This window comes from Phoenix dactylifera, chromosome 8 (assembly GCF_051530095.1).
Source record: "Phoenix dactylifera cultivar Ajwa chromosome 8, Ajwa_hap1_PhDact_Kaust_v1.1, whole genome shotgun sequence".
NCBI lineage: Eukaryota > Viridiplantae > Streptophyta > Magnoliopsida > Arecales > Arecaceae > Phoenix > Phoenix dactylifera.
Genome location: NC_143197.1, coordinates 26,127,177 through 26,144,506, shown reverse-complemented (window position 1 = coordinate 26,144,506; position 17,330 = coordinate 26,127,177). Strand labels below are relative to the sequence as shown.

Sequence of the window (17,330 nt, the reverse complement as noted above, 5' to 3'; positions counted from 1 at the left end):
TCCGCGCCCGAGCGAACATTTCGGTGAGGTCCGCTGGGAAATTCTTCTCAATCGAGAAGAGGAATCTGTAGGACCGGGCTCCAGTCTTCAGCGCCGACATGGCGATTGACTGGTCAAGCTCCCGGACTTTCCATGTTGTGGCGGTGAACCGGTCCAGATATTCCTTGAAGGACTCTCCCTCCTTTTGTTTGATGTCGAGGAGGGAGTCGGATGTCCGCCGCTGGGGCTGGCTAGCGGCGAAGTTGCCGGCAAACTGTCTGCCGAGCTGCTCAAAGGAGGAGACAGTACTTGGCTTCAGCCCGGTGAACCAAAGCCGGGCTGGTCCTCGGAGTGTCGCCGGGAAAGCCTTGCACATCATGGCTTCCGAGGCTCCTTGTAGGGCCATCAAGACCCGGTAACTCTCCAGGTGGTCAAAGGGATCAGCCTTGCCGTTGTAAGGCTCCACCTGGGGCATTTTGAACCAGAGGGGAACCGGTTCATCTTCAATCTCCTGGGAGAAGGGCGACTTCGTATTGAACTCGAAGTCGCCGTTACGTCCCGATTTTCTCCCGTGGAGTGCCTGGATTTGGCGCTCCAACTTTTCGACCTTCTTGTCGAGTTCATCATTCTGGAGGATCGCTACAGTGGTTCCTCTGGGTGCAGGTTGCCCTGGAACCGACTCGGCTTCTGAAGGCTGTGGCCAGCCTCCGTGATCTCTGACTGGGTGCTCTCTCCAGAGGGAGGCCTGGACTTGAGAGTCCTGACCTCGAAGAGGAAGCCCGCTAGTAGGGGGCCCCAGTTGAACTGGAGCCGGGGGAGGCGGTGCTGCTGGGATGCCCCTGGGTTGCAAGCTTTGAACGGCGGTAGCCAACGCCTGCACTTGCTGCACCAGGGCATCAAATTGTTCCGGTCGAACTTGAGGTGCTGGCTCAACCGGGGGTGATGAGTTCCGAACGGAACATTCTGGGCTTGGTGGAGGACGTCGAGAGGCGTTGGAAGCCCCTTTGCTTCTTAGCTTCATGGTAGCGAACTCGGGCCCTTCCTCTAGCGCCAACTGTTGCTGGAAATTGGACCCGGGGGCCGCCGCGAAGCCGGAGAAGGAGGAGCTCCGCTGCTACAGGGGGCGGACGGCGGTGCGCCGGCCGGCTGCGTCCTCCGCTGCGGGGGGGTGTGCAAGTCCTGCAAGGAAAACCGGTGGCCGGGCTCCCCGGCGCCGGCCCTCCGATGCCTAAGTCAGAGGGGGCAAGTATGTGGAGAGAGCAGGGAAGAGAGTATATGGAGAAGACAGCAAGAATATTTTTTCCCCCCCACCCCTTGGTTCTCCCAGCTTCCCTTTTATAGGTGGGGATTACGTTACCTGGGAGGTAACCGGGGGATTTGTCCCTGTCTGTGATAATTGGGCACGATTTGGCCCATTTATGGCATAGTGGAGAGCAGGGCCGAATCAGACCGGAATCAGGGAGTTGTCACGGTCGATCGGACCTGTTGGAGTGGTTGAACCGCCGGCCGTAGCGGGCCTGGGGTCTGTGGATGGTAAGTGCATTTATTACCGAATGAACCGGCGGTCAGGTAGAGCCATGCGCTCTGATGGTTCAGTGATCCGGAGATCGTCTTGGGCCGTGTTCATTAAATGACTGAGTGCATCGGAGACTTGAGAGAGTCTCGTGCATTAATGGCAGGTCGTGCCAAATACCTGCGAAGATCTTATGCCTTGATGGCTTGGAGATAGTGGCAGGTCGCAAGCCGTAGGAGTTGTCAGTCCCTTGGACTTTAGGCGGAGGTTGAACATTTGGTTAAGGCATCGGCTCGGCAAGAGTGCCGAGCCGAGCTGGTCGCCCAATGGGGCGCCCTGTGGCGGGGTTGCTTCAAGTACTCCTGGTCGGCGCCCTTTAGGCGAGCACCTTCTAGCAGAGCGCCTTGGCGCTGTCTTTGGTCGGCACTTTCTAACCGAGCAGCTTTGGGTGGGGCACCTCTTGGCGCGCGCTCTGGTCGACGCCCTCTAGTCGAGCGCCTTCCTGGTCGGCATCCTTTGGCCGAGCAGCTTTCCGGTCGGCGCTCTTCGGCCGAGTGGCTTTGCGGTTGGCACTTCTTGGCCGAGCAGCTTTCCGGTCGGCGCTCTTCGGCCGAGCGCCTCTGTGGATATATGACTTAGGGTTTTTCCCCTAACAAAAATAATTAAAAAAAATCAGGTGGACCATGCATTTTTGCACGTCTCAATAGTTTGAAGTCTCCGTGCTTTGCAGGAGTTTGTTGGTTCAAGCAGTGCCATGGAGACATTATGGAAATTGTTCCTTTATTTACATCCCTTTTGGTCATATGTGACAGTTATTATTCTCTCATTTCCTTGGGTGCGGCAGAATTTGAACTTAAGTCACTGGTTTTCAAAATCCAACATACCAATTTAACTAGTTGGTATCCTAAGAGAGCCTATAGTTGGGTGCACGATGTAAGGACCTATGAATGCATGTGTTTAATACCATATCGATTATTTACTAGAAATCTTGGATATATATGCAGAATTAAAAAATCCAAAAAATACTTTCCAACTAGCCATTTTGGATGAGATCTAGAGTTGTTACAAATAGTATCAGAGCAAACTCGGCCTAGAGCTTATGTGGACTAGGAGATACTACAGCACAAGTTTATGAAGGATGACTACGAACCGATTATGGTGCTTGTGATTTGATTTGAATCGATTTGAATTCTTAGCCTGATAAGAACATCAAAGCTTGAACAAGAGAAGTATGTAAGGACCTGTGCAGACGTATGTTTAGTCCCACATCGGTTATTCGCTGAAAAAATCTTAGATACTTATACAGAATTAAAAAACCAAAAAAATACATTCCAGCTAGCTTTTTTAAGTGAGATTTTGAGTTGTTACAAATGGTATCAGAACGAACTCATCCACATAGCCTATGTGGACTAGAGAACACTGCAGCATAGGTTTATGGAGTTTAACTGCGGGCCGATTGTAGTGCTTATGATTACATTTGAATGGATTTAAACCTGAGAATGTCAGAACTTGAACAGAAGAAGTATGTAAAGACCTATGTCGACATATATTTAGTCTCATATCGGTTATTCGCCAGAAAGATCTTGCATACTTATACATTATTAAGAAACTCCACTAATATAGAAAGCAGATGCCATAAGGAAACTTCTATGAGCTTGCACAACAAACAGAGCTCAGGTCCCATGTGAATAAGATTGAACCGTCTAATTGCTCATCTACCACTCTTTAGTATTGCTCATCTAATTACTCATATATATATATATATATATATATATATATATATATATATATATATATATATATATATATATATATATATATATATATATATATATATATATATATATATATATATATATATATATATATATAACGTTTCGCTCTCGATCGAACATGGGAGCAACATATATCCCACATCTCTCTCTCTCATCATGCTATATTGTTCTTTTGTTTTTGTTAGAATAATGCCATGACAGTTGACAGCAAGCAATCGAATCATATCTTCCATGTTAACAAGTATGCCAGAGCGGCCATGGTGTGGCCAGCCGCCCATGATTATTTCTTTGAGGAATTGATCATTTGATACTATAAACTGAGTTCTAAACTGAATGTCCATCCAAGATCACAGACTGCAAATTTGGTTTCTTTTAAGTAATGCCATCACCATTCATCTCACAGGTCCTACGTGACTGGTATCGGTCAACGCCGATGGTAAAAGCAGTGATAGAGACATTTAATTTTTAGCTTTTTTTTTTCTTCCTCTTAAGCCCTGTTTGGGGAGCTTTTGGAGGGTCAAAAAGTACTTTCTGGCCCTCCAAAAGTACTTTTAGATAAAAAATGGTGTTTGGTAAAATTTTTGGAAAGTTGTTTCAGCTTTTGCGGGAAGGTGAAAACAGCTTTTAGGGAGAAGCTCCAATTTGGAGCTTTCCGAAAATGCTGTTTTTAGCTTTATCGAGAAGCTATTTTTTGGACCAAAATACCCCCATTTAAATCACACTTTTTTCCTTTATAACTCTCATCCCGCCTCTTCCTCTCTCACCCATCCTCTTCCTCTCCCTCTCTATCTTTTTCTTCCTCTCAACGCCGCCGCCTCTGTTCCTTCTTCCTCTTCTTCTTCTTTTTTTTTTGTTTTGGAAGCTCATGGCTGCCCACGGTGGCAGCCACCATGCCGGCCACCACCCATGGCTGACAACCCCTCTATATTTCAATGAAATAAAATAATAAATAAATAAATAAATAAATAAAAAGAAAAATAATGAGTGAGGGGCAATTAATCTGATCTAAATAAATAAATAAATAAATAAAAATATTAGTAATTATTCAACCAATTTTATCACCTAGCTAGAAAATTTGTTACAGAGATAAATGGTCTTTAGAAGGATAAAAAATTAATTTACACTAATAATTATAATATTTTATATATTTATTATTGTATTATACTATAAATATAATATTATATTACATTATATCATAATATATTGATATGTTATGTTAAATAATTTAATATTATATTAAATTATTATTCTATAATACATAATATTATAATATTATATTATAATGATATTATATTACATTATATTAATATTATACTGTATCATATATTTATGTATTAATACATATTATATTTTATTATGCTCTGTTATATAATACTGGTAATGTCCTTTATGGTCATTTTGTCACACAAAAGTACTTTCTCAATTTGTTTACCAAGTACATATTAAAGTGCCACAACACTTTAGAAATGTAATTACCAAACAACAAACAGCTTTTTATAAAAGCTCTGCTTCGGACAGCTCTACTTCCAACAGCTTTACTTTCAAAAGCTCTACTACTAACAGCTCCCCCAAACAGGGCCTTAGTAGTTAGACTACAGGTAATTAGCATGCTTTGCATTTGAAACATCTGAAAGAATGGTTGTCATCTCCTTCCCTCAAAAGCCAAATAGTTGTTGGATTTTTTTTTTTTCATTACTCTCGACTTTGATTTAAATACGAATGGCCAAATGCTTGGAGATTGTACCAAGGAAAAAAAAATCTTTGATTCCTGTATTAGAATAGATAGCTTAAATCACATAGCTTTACTCTAAAAGAACAGAGGCAAATACTGCCGTTGGATAGAGTTGTCTTCTGAGAAGTGGAGCCTAAATCATATGCTTGCTTCTTCTTGTGCTTTTGGAGGCAAGACGAGAATATTATATCTGCATGCTGACACCAGAAAAAGGTTGGTTGCAGAGAAAAAGGCTGTATTCCAATTGATTTAAGCTCAACCAGTTCATATTAATAGAGAGGACGGCTAAATATAACCTGTACTTTTGCAACATGAATGAAACACCTTCTATCCCTTCTTACAACACAATTTTCTAATTAAGACGGTCTCTATAATGTTAAGCTATTTGGATATCACATTCCTCATGGAACAGTTAAGCTCATATATATTTAGATTTAACCATGACCCTGATTTTAGATCTGTATTGGTCCCAATTGTAGTTTTTACTGCAGTTTTAACGCTTGGTATGGACCCACCACAATTCAAACCACAGGACACATTAAAGTAAGGAAAAGATTTAACCTAAATGCATAGGTGAAGATCACACCTTGCTCCATATGAACTAAATAAGGAACTCGGAATAAGAGACGATTATGTTTAACAGCATGTTACTATGTATTTATATATGTAAATACACACAATCACAGGTCTGTAGACATACATATACATACATATATACATGTATATACATATAAGTACCCTATCAAATAACTTGAAGTTTGAAATTAATTCTTCAAATTAAGATTTATACTTATAGCCGAGCTATATTGATACATTCTCTCGAATATTTCATAATCCATATTAATAGTTGGCTGAGCTGGTTGGTAGTCTTCTCTATTAGAAAATTCGATCACATCTCATGTCATTTTCATTATATATTTTAAGTTTGCATGAATAACCTTTTAAAAATTCAAATTTGCATGAATACCCTTTTAAAATTTATATTTATTTCTATATCCTTATAAAACACTATTTTTACATAAATGTTTCTAATATAACGGTTCTTCTAACACAGTTAATAAAAAACATATTTATTTTAATTACAAAAAAATAAAATTTTGAAATTACTTTTTTTGTTCTCCATCGCAATCGCCTTATAAATGTTTGTATTTGCACATCTACCTATTTAGAATATTTTAGTCATTTTAATTTAAAATTCTTAATTTTTTAATAACGTTAGATGGCGTGATTATATATGCAAAAATAAAAAAGGCAGAATAGCGCGATGATATACATGCAAATATCAATTTTGGAAGGATATCCATGTGGAATTCGATATTTAGGAAAGCATTTATGCAAAAAAAAATTTTAAAAAAAAAACATACATTTTGTCCATCAACCAACGATACCAGATCCTGAACTATCCAATCATCCACCAAATGGATATGTGAGACGGCGCAGCGCTATCTACTTTACCATACCATTTGGTGGGTCCCTCGTAATCGCATATTCCAACGTCTATCATTTCAAAATTCATATCTTTGGTGTGCTCCGGTCGGAGCCGTTGGGAGGATGACTCCCTCCCGCGAAAAAGCCGCGGGCGATTGTGAATGCCGCCGCGCAATCTGTCATGACGCCCAAAAAAGACAGCTTTTTATTATTTTTTTCCTCTTTTTCTTTAGAGAGACAGAGGAGGGGGAGAGAGATAGAGAGATAGAGAGATGGAGACGTGACGTCCTTCGTTTGATCCGAGGGAGGGAGAGGGCAGCAGCTGGATGTGATCTGAGACTGAGAGGGAGAGGAAAAGATAATGAGAGATTGAATTCTTCTCACCTTCTCTCTTTGATACTCTTCCTCCCTCCTGTCTCTCGCTCTCTCTGTCTCCCCTCCTTCAAACAAAAGCCATCGAAGAAAGTGTCTTCCGACAAGATTTAAAGGGTCTGTCCCTGAAATTTTGATTGGGTTTTTCCCTTTCTTTTCTGATTGGTTTCGCACTGGAAGATATGTCGACGCAGCCGAAGCCGAAAAGGCTTTATCAAGTTTGGAAGGGAAGCAATGTATGGATCTCTTATCTTCATCTTTTTATTGTTCTTTCCATCTTTATGCTGAATTGTTGTTTGGATTTTGCTATTCCATTGGAAAATGCTTGTTTGGTTGTTGTTCGCCAAATATCATCTATGTTTTGATTGATAAACAAATCGTGTGATGACAATTTTTATGGCAAGACGGGATTCGGAAATGGGTCTTTGCCTTGCAAATTTGGCACATGATCCTGAATATCTTTTGCTGTCAGATGATATAAATTTTCTCTCGTTTATTATTAGATTAGAGATTTGGTTGGTTTTTGTTTCTCTATCAGCTTTATCAGAACCTGCTTATTATTGATAGAAATGATTTCGATCTCATTGATTTCTTGGAAGAAGATTGGTTTTTGAAAGGCATGTGAACTTTCTCAATCAATATTAGGTCACCACATTGGACATAATGATTAGTAACAAGAAGTACTAGCAAATAACAACACCACCAACCATCAACATCATTTCAATCTTCTGAAACTGGATCTGTGGATATGCTTATTAATCAAGCTTCGATACTACAATAAGGGGATTGAATGAAGCGGCTGGGCAGCAGCCCCTCTTTCACTCAAATATCTATGATCTTTTGGTGTTCCAGAGACTTGAACTATAAAACTTCAAATTTGGAAGTACAGCCCTCAATATATGAGTTGCCCTGTGCTCTATTTGTTTCATCTATTAAGTATTCTTGTCTTTCTAGCTATTTCCTTTGCTAAATTTATGTTCTGAATGATATAAAACGTTCATACTAGATCATCGGATTTATTTTGTAATTGATGAAGTTTAAGGTGGAGCTGTGGATTCTAATCTTGCTATTTTTTCGATTGTTCAAGTAATCTTGGTCTTTCTTGATTGTGGTTCTGTGAAAGCGCCACTGCTGACCATAAATTGGATGCTACATGATGCCAGGAAGGAGTTATGGGGATAGACTTATAATCAGATATAGTCTTTTTAGTCAAATGATATTTGCATATTTGAGGACCTGCTGCCAAGGCATTATTAAATCTTGGTGTTCTACAAAATCCCACCTCTTTCCAAAACACACACATATATATGTACCATTCATGAATGCAACCAGAAGCCCCTAAGCCTTGGGATGCATTGCACTTATATGTACCATCCAATCCCCTCTGAAAATTTCTTCTATTGCAATTCCTAAGCTTCTCTTTTGAACCTTATCCATTTATTCTTTTGTTTTTTTTCTCTCCTGGCAAAAGTAGAAATCCTATACTTCTCAGTTTTGCAAACACATATACGTCCATGTTTCCTTCTTCATGATGCATGCATTGTCTTAGAATCATCCAATTTATCGCAAAACAAAATTTTATGGCTAATTAATTACTATCTTAAAAATAGTTCTTCTTTCTCTCTCATCAGAGATCGAAATTATGAAGTTTTTGCTCAAATACTTGTGCTCGTCAAACTCCTTTTGGATGTTCAGAAACTCAGGCGCTCAAAATTTTATATGCTTGTTTTGTGTTTATGTGATTACTATCTATATTTCTGAGAAAAGTAAATAAAATGGAAGACAACTACTTATTAATTCCAATGTTTTTATATTGCAAAGATTCGCTGACTGATAATTATCAGGTTTCATGAGATGTAGGACAACATGCATTAATAATTGCGAAACCTTCTTTTGTTCTTCTTAGAGGTTCTTCTGTGGCGGAAGGCTGATATTTGGTCCAGATGCTGCTTCATTACTTCTAACAACACTTCTAATATCTGGCCCAGCAATAACATTTTGCTACCAGATAATTGCAAAAATCTGCCAATATGAGAAGACCAAGGGCCAAGATGATCAAAGGCCAATACTTGGGTATCCAATTCTAGTGGTGACAATAGTCATCTTGATATTGGTGAGTAATGATTGAACGGACAGTCGCAGTTGTTCATCGATTATGCAGTTTGATGCTCTAAATTTAGTTGGATGTTTTTTTTTTTGCATACTTATCTGATTGATGATGCAGGATTTGGTTTTTCTCTTCACTACATCCAGTAGAGATCCAGGTATAGTACCGAGAAATGCGCGACCACCTGAAGCAGATGAAGCATTTGATATGGCTACTCCATCTATGGAATGGATAAGTGGGAGAACGCCGCATTTAAGATTGCCTCGGACAAGGGAAGTTCTTGTTAATGATTTTGCTGTAAAAGTAAAATACTGTGACACATGCTTGCTTTATCGCCCACCCCGTGCTTCTCATTGTTCAATCTGCAACAACTGCGTTCAAAAGTTCGATCACCATTGTCCCTGGGTTGGTCAATGCATTGGACTGGTAAGTCTCCCCGACATAATGCCATTTTTAAGCTTTTAATCAGCCAATCATTGATAAACACTCGGAGGACCTGCAGCTCTGATGATTCCTGATTTCTTAATATTGGAGCATCAATATAATTGTATGCATAAACCATAGTGAACAAATAGCCTTATCCCAATCATCAGGTTTAGTCCAAAGTTTCCCCCAATAGTATTGTTTTTAAGCTTTTAATCAGCTAATCATTGACAAACACTAGGACCTGCAGCTCTGATAACTGCAAATTTCTTGATATTTGGGCATCGATCAAATTGTATGTATAAACCATAGTAAACTAATAGCCCCATCCTAATCATCAGGTTTAGCCTTTTACTTTACCATTTTATCTTATTAAATGTTACCTCATCCATCTAACCAAACTTCTCTGAATTCTTTCAATATGTAACATGCAGAGGTGTATAAAATAACCAAACTTCTCTGAATTCTTTCAATATGTAACACGCAGAGGTGTATAAAATTAATGTCAGCATTTGAGACATTATCTTTATGACAATTTCTTTACCCAATATCAGCCTCCCGTAAGCTTATGTGGGTGTGGAAGCATTGTCAAAATGTCCAAAATTCACATAATCTTCACCTCTTAATCCTTGTTTCAAATATTTTTTAAGTAAATTTCATACCTATCAGGCTTTAATCATGGATGGGGTGGAATTTCAGAAAAATAAAAGAAAAGAAAAGAAAAATAAACAACCAACATTTTGTATGGTCTAAAGCTCCTGTGTTAGTTTTGACAACCACTGTTATATTACCTTGCAGAGAAACTACAGGTTCTTCTTATTATTCATATCAACATCAACATTTCTCTGCATATATGTCTTCATCTTTTCATGGCTGAACATTATTGGAGAAAAGAAAAGGCATAATTTGTCCATTTGGAAGTCCATAACAAGAGAGATTCTGTCACTTGTGCTCGTTGTATACACTTTCATTGCAGTCTGGTTTGTCGGCGGGCTCACAGTTTTTCATCTCTATTTAATTAGCACAAATCAGGTGACTTTTTTTACCACTGGAATGTGCTTGTCAATATCAGCAAGTTGATTACTGAAATCTTTGATAGATTAGTATTATTAGCAAGTGAAAGAGAATTAAAATCGTAGATTCTTATTCCAATTCCTTGTTGGTGCTCTTTTTTTTTTGCTGGGTTGATTGTTGGTAGTTGTATGTGAAACCATGTAACCAACTTCTTGGAAAAATAAAAATCCTTGCATGCACCTGCATGCTCTGGCAGGCAGAGACTGGATCGTTCATACCCAAATTTGGCATTTCTATAGATTGTGATTGCTTATTAGATCCAATAGAAAGTCTAAATCTTTTTTGCTGCCTAAACCGCAGACAACCTATGAGAACTTTCGATACCGTTACGATAAGAAGGACAATCCATATAACAAGGGTGCCTTGGAAAACTTCAAAGAATTGTTCTTCTCAAAAATCCCACCTTCAATGAATGACTTCCGGTCATGGGTGCTTGAGGACACAGCAGAAATTGGATCCTGTACGCCAAATACTGGAATGGACATCACCAACCCAAAGGACAGGAATGACAGAGAAATGGAAAGAAAGACAGACAGCAATTTGCCAATACCAAGAATGTTACAGAGCTTGGATTACGATACCATCGATGAAAATTTAAACTGCAAAGATAGGCACCGGGATGATGCGGTTGATCCTTTGGCTCTTCATGTGATTCAGGAGTCTACAGATCGAGGAGCAGATGCTGTAAATGAATGGGTTGATAAGGAAGTAATTGAAATGGTTGTAGATGAGAGGGCTGATAAGGAAAGCTGCTCAAATGGAACCTCAACTCCTATTGATCATGTTGTTCATGTGCCACATATATGAGGTAAAAATTTTATTACATTGTTCTTGTTCACTCTCACAGCGTGTGCCCACTTTAATTGAGAAAGCTAAATAGTGTCATGAAATCATATCTTCAGGTGGATTGCGGTTTGTCTGTTTCTCTAATTAATTTAGATAATACAAGCTGAACCATTTAGTGCACATAGTAGATATGGACAGTGTGTCTTAGGTGTATGTTGCATTAACAGCTGGAACCTATAGATTCAACATAATACTGAATTAAATTTGAGTCATCCAGTAGGAAGGGCCAGTCTCATCTTACACTTAGGCTGTGTTGACTGCTATTCCATTCAGGAAGAAGTATTTCGATGCACCTTCTGTTTTAGCACTTTTATTGCAGCATATGTAGAAAACCTTTCAATGTCTAACAAAAGCATAATGTTCAGCTTTTTTAACATTTTACTGAACTAAAAAAAGTACAGAACTTGGAAAATGTTTTCTTTTTGTCAGCTCATATTGAACATTTACTGATGGAACCTTGGTTTCTGGCTGAACTGCATATGTATTGTTAGCACCACCTGTTTTTCCAGTAATCAGATTTAACTCTATAGCATTGAGCCGAACAAAGTAGAAAGAACTCAATTAAGTCAATAGATTGGATTCAATGATATAGCATGTTTGGATAAATAACCTTGAAACCATAGCAGATATGGGATGAAAATTTGATGAACTAGGGAACAAGAAGTTGGAACGCATACTGGAAACCATCCTCAGCATTATACCTTTTCTTTTTTTTAAAAAAAAAAGGTTCCCACTGTTAAAAGTGCAAGATGATTCTTTTATAAAAGAATAAGTGCTAGGTACGTGGTTCTTCAATTCCCTTCAGTAACTTCATTTTAGAAGTCCAGGGGGACATAAGGGAATATCATTAGGAAACCTGCAGCTTGTTTCACCACAAGCCAGAATTTCAGTTCTAGATTTTCTTTCTTTTCTGGATTAACAGGTAATCTATGTCATAAATTTTTAAAAACTCAAACATCATCACAACTCTGATTTGTTAAATGATTCTCGTTTAACTTTGCTTCTTTCTTCGCCTAAAAAGGCAAAATCTGCAGCTAGCATATTGATAATATAGGCCTCCCTTGCAAATTTGCTTTCTTAAAGGTATCACCCATTGGTTGTGAAGCAGTTGTGAGGAAATCAATACAATCTTTTGACAAACAATAGTTTGCAAACTCTGATTGAACCATCAGTATCATTCCTAGTACATATAGAACACTGTTGAATTCCAAGACCGTAATTTTTTTTTTTCCTTTATGATCAGCAATTGGTTATATTACAAGAATACACACATCAAAGAATTTAAAAGGTACTGGGTATAAGAAAAGGAAAGGAAGATGAAACAAGCGTTAATGCATGACCCATTGCTCCCCGAAAACATTTTTTTGTTATACCACATGCAGAGTAACTTGTTATGCCAGTAGCACAGGCAGACTTCATGCTATATAGGACTTTGAACAACAACTTCCCCCTGTCTCTTTTACTTTCTAATCCATTTAATGCTATATTCATATGAATATTGTATTGCTTTACACATTTGAATGCAGATTTAGCAAAGTCATTCTTCCAGAAGTTCAGATACGTGTGTCAAGTTTTCAGGTGCTTAAATGCCAGATATTGGATCTTGTGGATGTGAATAGGCCCCTAATGTTCAAGCTTGTCAAGGTTGATCTCCAAGATGTGTTGTTATAGATCCTGAAGAAGGAAAAACAACAGATTCATTCCTCTGTTCAATTAAGTTCAAATTTTAAACTCGCATTTGTTGTACCTAGTAAGCACCACATATTGAGTTCAAAATAATAGAGGCACCAAAACAATAGGGATGTTAGATGCGGTGCTGAAAGGTGGTTTTGTTTAAATGTAAAGATTGCTTTGGCACTTATCAGGGATCTGTTGTATTTATCTTGTAGATAAGCAAGAATTGTCGGTTAGTGGGCAAGATAACTACTGATCATAATCTCGTTTTTGGGAAATGGAACATGCCATGAGTGGAGTGGAAATACAGAAATATTATGCAAAAAACTACAGTGCTTGCTCTACATTTTAAGGTAATAATTTTCTGACAACAAACTGTTCCGCTCCTTAACTGAAGACCAGAACTGGTTATGGAACAAATTTAGGATTTAGTTCATGTACTCATGTGCCGATTATTTGATAAGATAGAAAGGCTAGTTCCTCGTTGGCACGATCTAGGCATTAGTCTCAGAAATTTCTACTCAAACCTAGAAAGAGTTTTAGTCAAGCACCTAGCACAAGCTTCTGAAGCATTTTCTGAGTATGTACAAATCATTTGGCTTGCAGGTTTTCAGTTCAAACTGAAAGTTATTTGGTGGAGGCTGTGCGGATGATTTAGCTTGATCAACCCTATAATTGCTATGTTAGGTCATATTGACATGTTTGGCAGAAACCTTACTTTTTTTTCAAAAGAAAAAATGGTAGTGGCATGCAACTTCTTTAGCATTTTTGTGTTTTATTCTAGTAGTTACCCACTTTTATTTTGTAGGTGCCGAAGCTTCTAATGTATCATTTATCTCAATCTCCTTGCAAGGCTGATCATACTTAACAGACATTTGGACTTCACGTTATTTCAGCCGTATATTCTAAACCCGGCTTGGTATCCATCCCCATGGTCAGATCTTAGCACCAAGAGTATGTGCTGAAGCCAACCTGATATCATTCACATGCATGAGTGTGGTCTACCAATTCACAGATACTAGACAATAAAAAGAGGGCAGAGCAGAATGTGGTGTGTTTTCTTGAGCAACATAACAGATGGAAAGATAGTTCCAAGTTTAACAAGCTATATTAAGCTCTTCCAACATATTAAAAAAATGTCAGTTCCCTGGTTGCATGGATTGTATAGCCCACCGTGAAGGTTGATAAACATCAGGAGGCTGAAGATCCACACTAGCAGCAGATTTGCCTAGTATCTTCCTCATTTCATCTGATCGATCCACAGCTACAATGTACAAGAAGAGTAATTCATTGACAACATCATCAATCCAAATTAGACCTCATTGGAGGAATTTGTGATGATATTCTTGGAAAAAAATAAAAAAAAAAAAGAGAAAAAACTAGAGGACATAAACAACGATTAGCAATCAACAAATGTGCATCAGCAGCATCAGGGATGGAAAACTCAACCCCATTTTTCTTGGTTTTCATGGTGTATCAGTGATGGATGCCTTTGCACATTGGTAGTGTGGCTCACATGCATGTGATGATATTCTTGAAAAAATATATATAAAAAAAAGAAAAACCTAGAGGACATAAACAACGATTAGCAATCAACAAATGTGCATCAGCAACATCAGGGATGGAAAACTCAACCCCATTTTTCTACCAATCCCATTTTTCTTAGTTTTCATGGTGTATCAGTGATGGATGCCTTTGCACATTGGTAGTGTAGCTCACATGCATGCCTCTGAGGACCCCCTCCAAATACTTAGAAAGAGTCAACAGGATGACCTTTGAGAAGGCAAATTTTTGATATAGGGAACTGCCATGCATCATTTCTAGAGCACAAAATGATAGGCCAAGGAACCAAACGGAACCGAAAGACCATCTTGAAAGCATCATACATTGTTTGGAAAACCTCAGCAACTTGGCCATAAAACACTAACATGTCAGCCTGACAAAATATAAGTCGAAAGAAAAGATTTCATGCAGGTCGGATGAAAGAATGTGCAAGAAATTGAACAGGGACAAGAAAGAAAACCTAAAAATGTTTGAAATGAATACTCCATATGCAGCCTACTACAGATAGGAGAAAGTCCACAAAATTAACGAAGAGGACGGGACACTAGTTGTTGGCTCTTCTACTACTTTTCCTTGCACTGATTTCATTTCGCAAGTCAATGGTTGCTAGGTGCCAATATGATATTAGCCAAGTCTAAGCGTCTCAAAAAAAGCCAGTCACTTAGGCTTCACTTGGCAGGGCTGCTAGCAATAGAGCTTTTGAAAGTAGAACTTTTTGAAGTAGAACTTTATAAAAACCTATTTGTTGTTTGGTAACTATATTTGTAAAGTGCTGTTCAATTTAATATATATTTAGTAAACAAATTGAGAAAAAGTACTTTTAGTATTACAAAATGACCATAAAGGACATTGCATAGTATTATACAATAGAACATAATAAAATATAATATATATTAATACATAAATATATGATATAGTATAATATTACTGCAATATAATATAATATTATTACAATAGAGTAATATAATATTGTATACTAAAGCATAATAATATAACATAATTTGATATTATACAACATAACATATCAATATATTATAATATAATGTAATATAATATTATATTTATAGTATAATACAATAATAAAGATAAAATATTATAATTGTATTATGTATTAATATTTTATTAATATAAATTTTTAGGAACTCATTTTTACATTTTCTGTTTTCTTTATTGGAACTCATGCAAATTTCTATAATATAAAGAGATATTTCTTGTAACTATAATATTTTACCATGGGTATTTTTGTCTAAAAAAAATTATAAATCAAAATAAATTTTCGATGCATGCTAAAAGTGCTTTTTCGAAAAGGCTTCATTTTGGAGTTTCTTTCCAAAAAGCTGGCAAAGCTAAAACAATTTTTCGATTTTTTTACCAAATACTTCTATTCCATCCAAAAGCTCTACCAAACGAACTTTTAGTCATCATCAACTATCAGCTACTGGATTGATCATGTTGTCACATGTTACTATAAAGATTGGTTTACAGCTTTCTGATTACAGGGCACTTACAACTTTTGTGGATTACAGCTTCACGCTTTCATTTTAGAGTTATGCAGTTGCCATGTTCAGTTTACATATGGATGATATCTGTTACGGAGAACATAGCACCAACTAGCAAAGACACGGTCAATCTCCAGCCTCCAAGTTTTTGACAAGGAAGAGACAATATATTATTATTAATCACATAACCCAAGCCTTGGATGATGCAACAATTTGATGCCTCAATCTCTCTAATAGTTTTTGCTGAGCAGTCCAAGGATGCAGTTAATAATTATAATAAAATATAGAGACTTGGCTACACTTGCAAATAGACTATTTAAACACCAAAAATCATATGATCTAAAATCTCCTAATATATGCATCAAATGATTGATATATATATATATATATATATATATATATATATATATATATATATATATATATATATATATATATATATATATATATATATATATATATATATATATATATATATATATATATATATATATATATATATATATATATATATTATAATATATATATATATATATATAGGGGATTGATAACCTACTCTTTGTTATGATAGGTTATCAATCTATCTATTTTTTATTGGACAAAAAATACCCTTACTTTTTATAACTCTTAAGGGTATTTTATGTCTTTTTACAACCTCACATTAACTCATCCCCTCAACCTCCCCAATTAATGCTCTATCCCTCTCTCTCTCTCTCTCATATATATATATATATATATATATATATATATATATATATATATATATATATATATATATATATATATATATATATATATATATATATATATATATATATATATATATATATATATATATATATATATATATATATATAACGGAGAGAGAAAGAAAGAGAGAGAGAGAGCGCATTAATTGGAAAGTTGAGAAGATGAGTTAATGTGAGGTTGTAAAAAGACATAAAATATCTTTAAGAATTATAAAAAGTAAGGATATTTTTTGTCCAATAAAAAATGGATAGATTGATAACCTACCATAACAAAGAGTAGGTTATCAATCCCCTATATATATATATATATATATATATTAGACTGTCTAAGTTTAAATAATATAAAATAATAGTTTTTTTTTTTTTACCACTTGACATATAAGGTAAAAGAAGGATAAATGCTCTTTGGCATACTCTGGAGGCTGGAGCTACAATGCAGTCCAAGGATGCAGTTACAGCATACCTACACTTAATAATTATAATACAATACGGAGTTCAAATGAGCCCTTGTCTTCGGAAATGCTCGGTAACCCCGGCAGAAACGTCTAGAATAATTAAAACAGCGAAGCCTTTAGACATATCAGAGCCTAAGCAAC

At 36.9% G+C, this 17,330-nt stretch overlaps 1 protein-coding gene across 1 annotated transcript; it reads left to right on the top strand.

Moving 5' to 3' along the window:
- The first annotated feature begins 6,666 nt into the window (after positions 1-6,666).
- On the top strand, positions 6,667-13,167 carry LOC103722971 (putative protein S-acyltransferase 1). The gene is made up of 6 exons (XM_008813737.4): positions 6,667-7,035; positions 8,706-8,912; positions 9,024-9,332; positions 10,128-10,361; positions 10,704-11,211; positions 12,776-13,167. Exons 1-5 carry the CDS (start codon positions 6,982-6,984, stop codon positions 11,208-11,210), a joined length of 1,311 nt encoding a protein of 436 aa, XP_008811959.1. The 5' UTR covers positions 6,667-6,981; the 3' UTR covers position 11,211; positions 12,776-13,167.
- The last annotated feature ends 4,163 nt before the right edge of the window (positions 13,168-17,330 follow it).

Bases quoted from the DNA above. Each gene is read 5' to 3' on its own strand.
- LOC103722971 (XM_008813737.4), top strand. From the start codon at position 6,982: ATGTCGACGCAGCCGAAGCCGAAAAGGCTTTATCAAGTTTGGAAGGGA. The intron at 7,036-8,705 runs GTATGGATCTCT...TGTTCTTCTTAG, and splicing joins AAGTTTGGAAGGGAAGCAAT to AGGTTCTTCTGTGGCGGAAG. The intron at 8,913-9,023 runs GTGAGTAATGAT...TTGATGATGCAG, and splicing joins CAATAGTCATCTTGATATTG to GATTTGGTTTTTCTCTTCAC.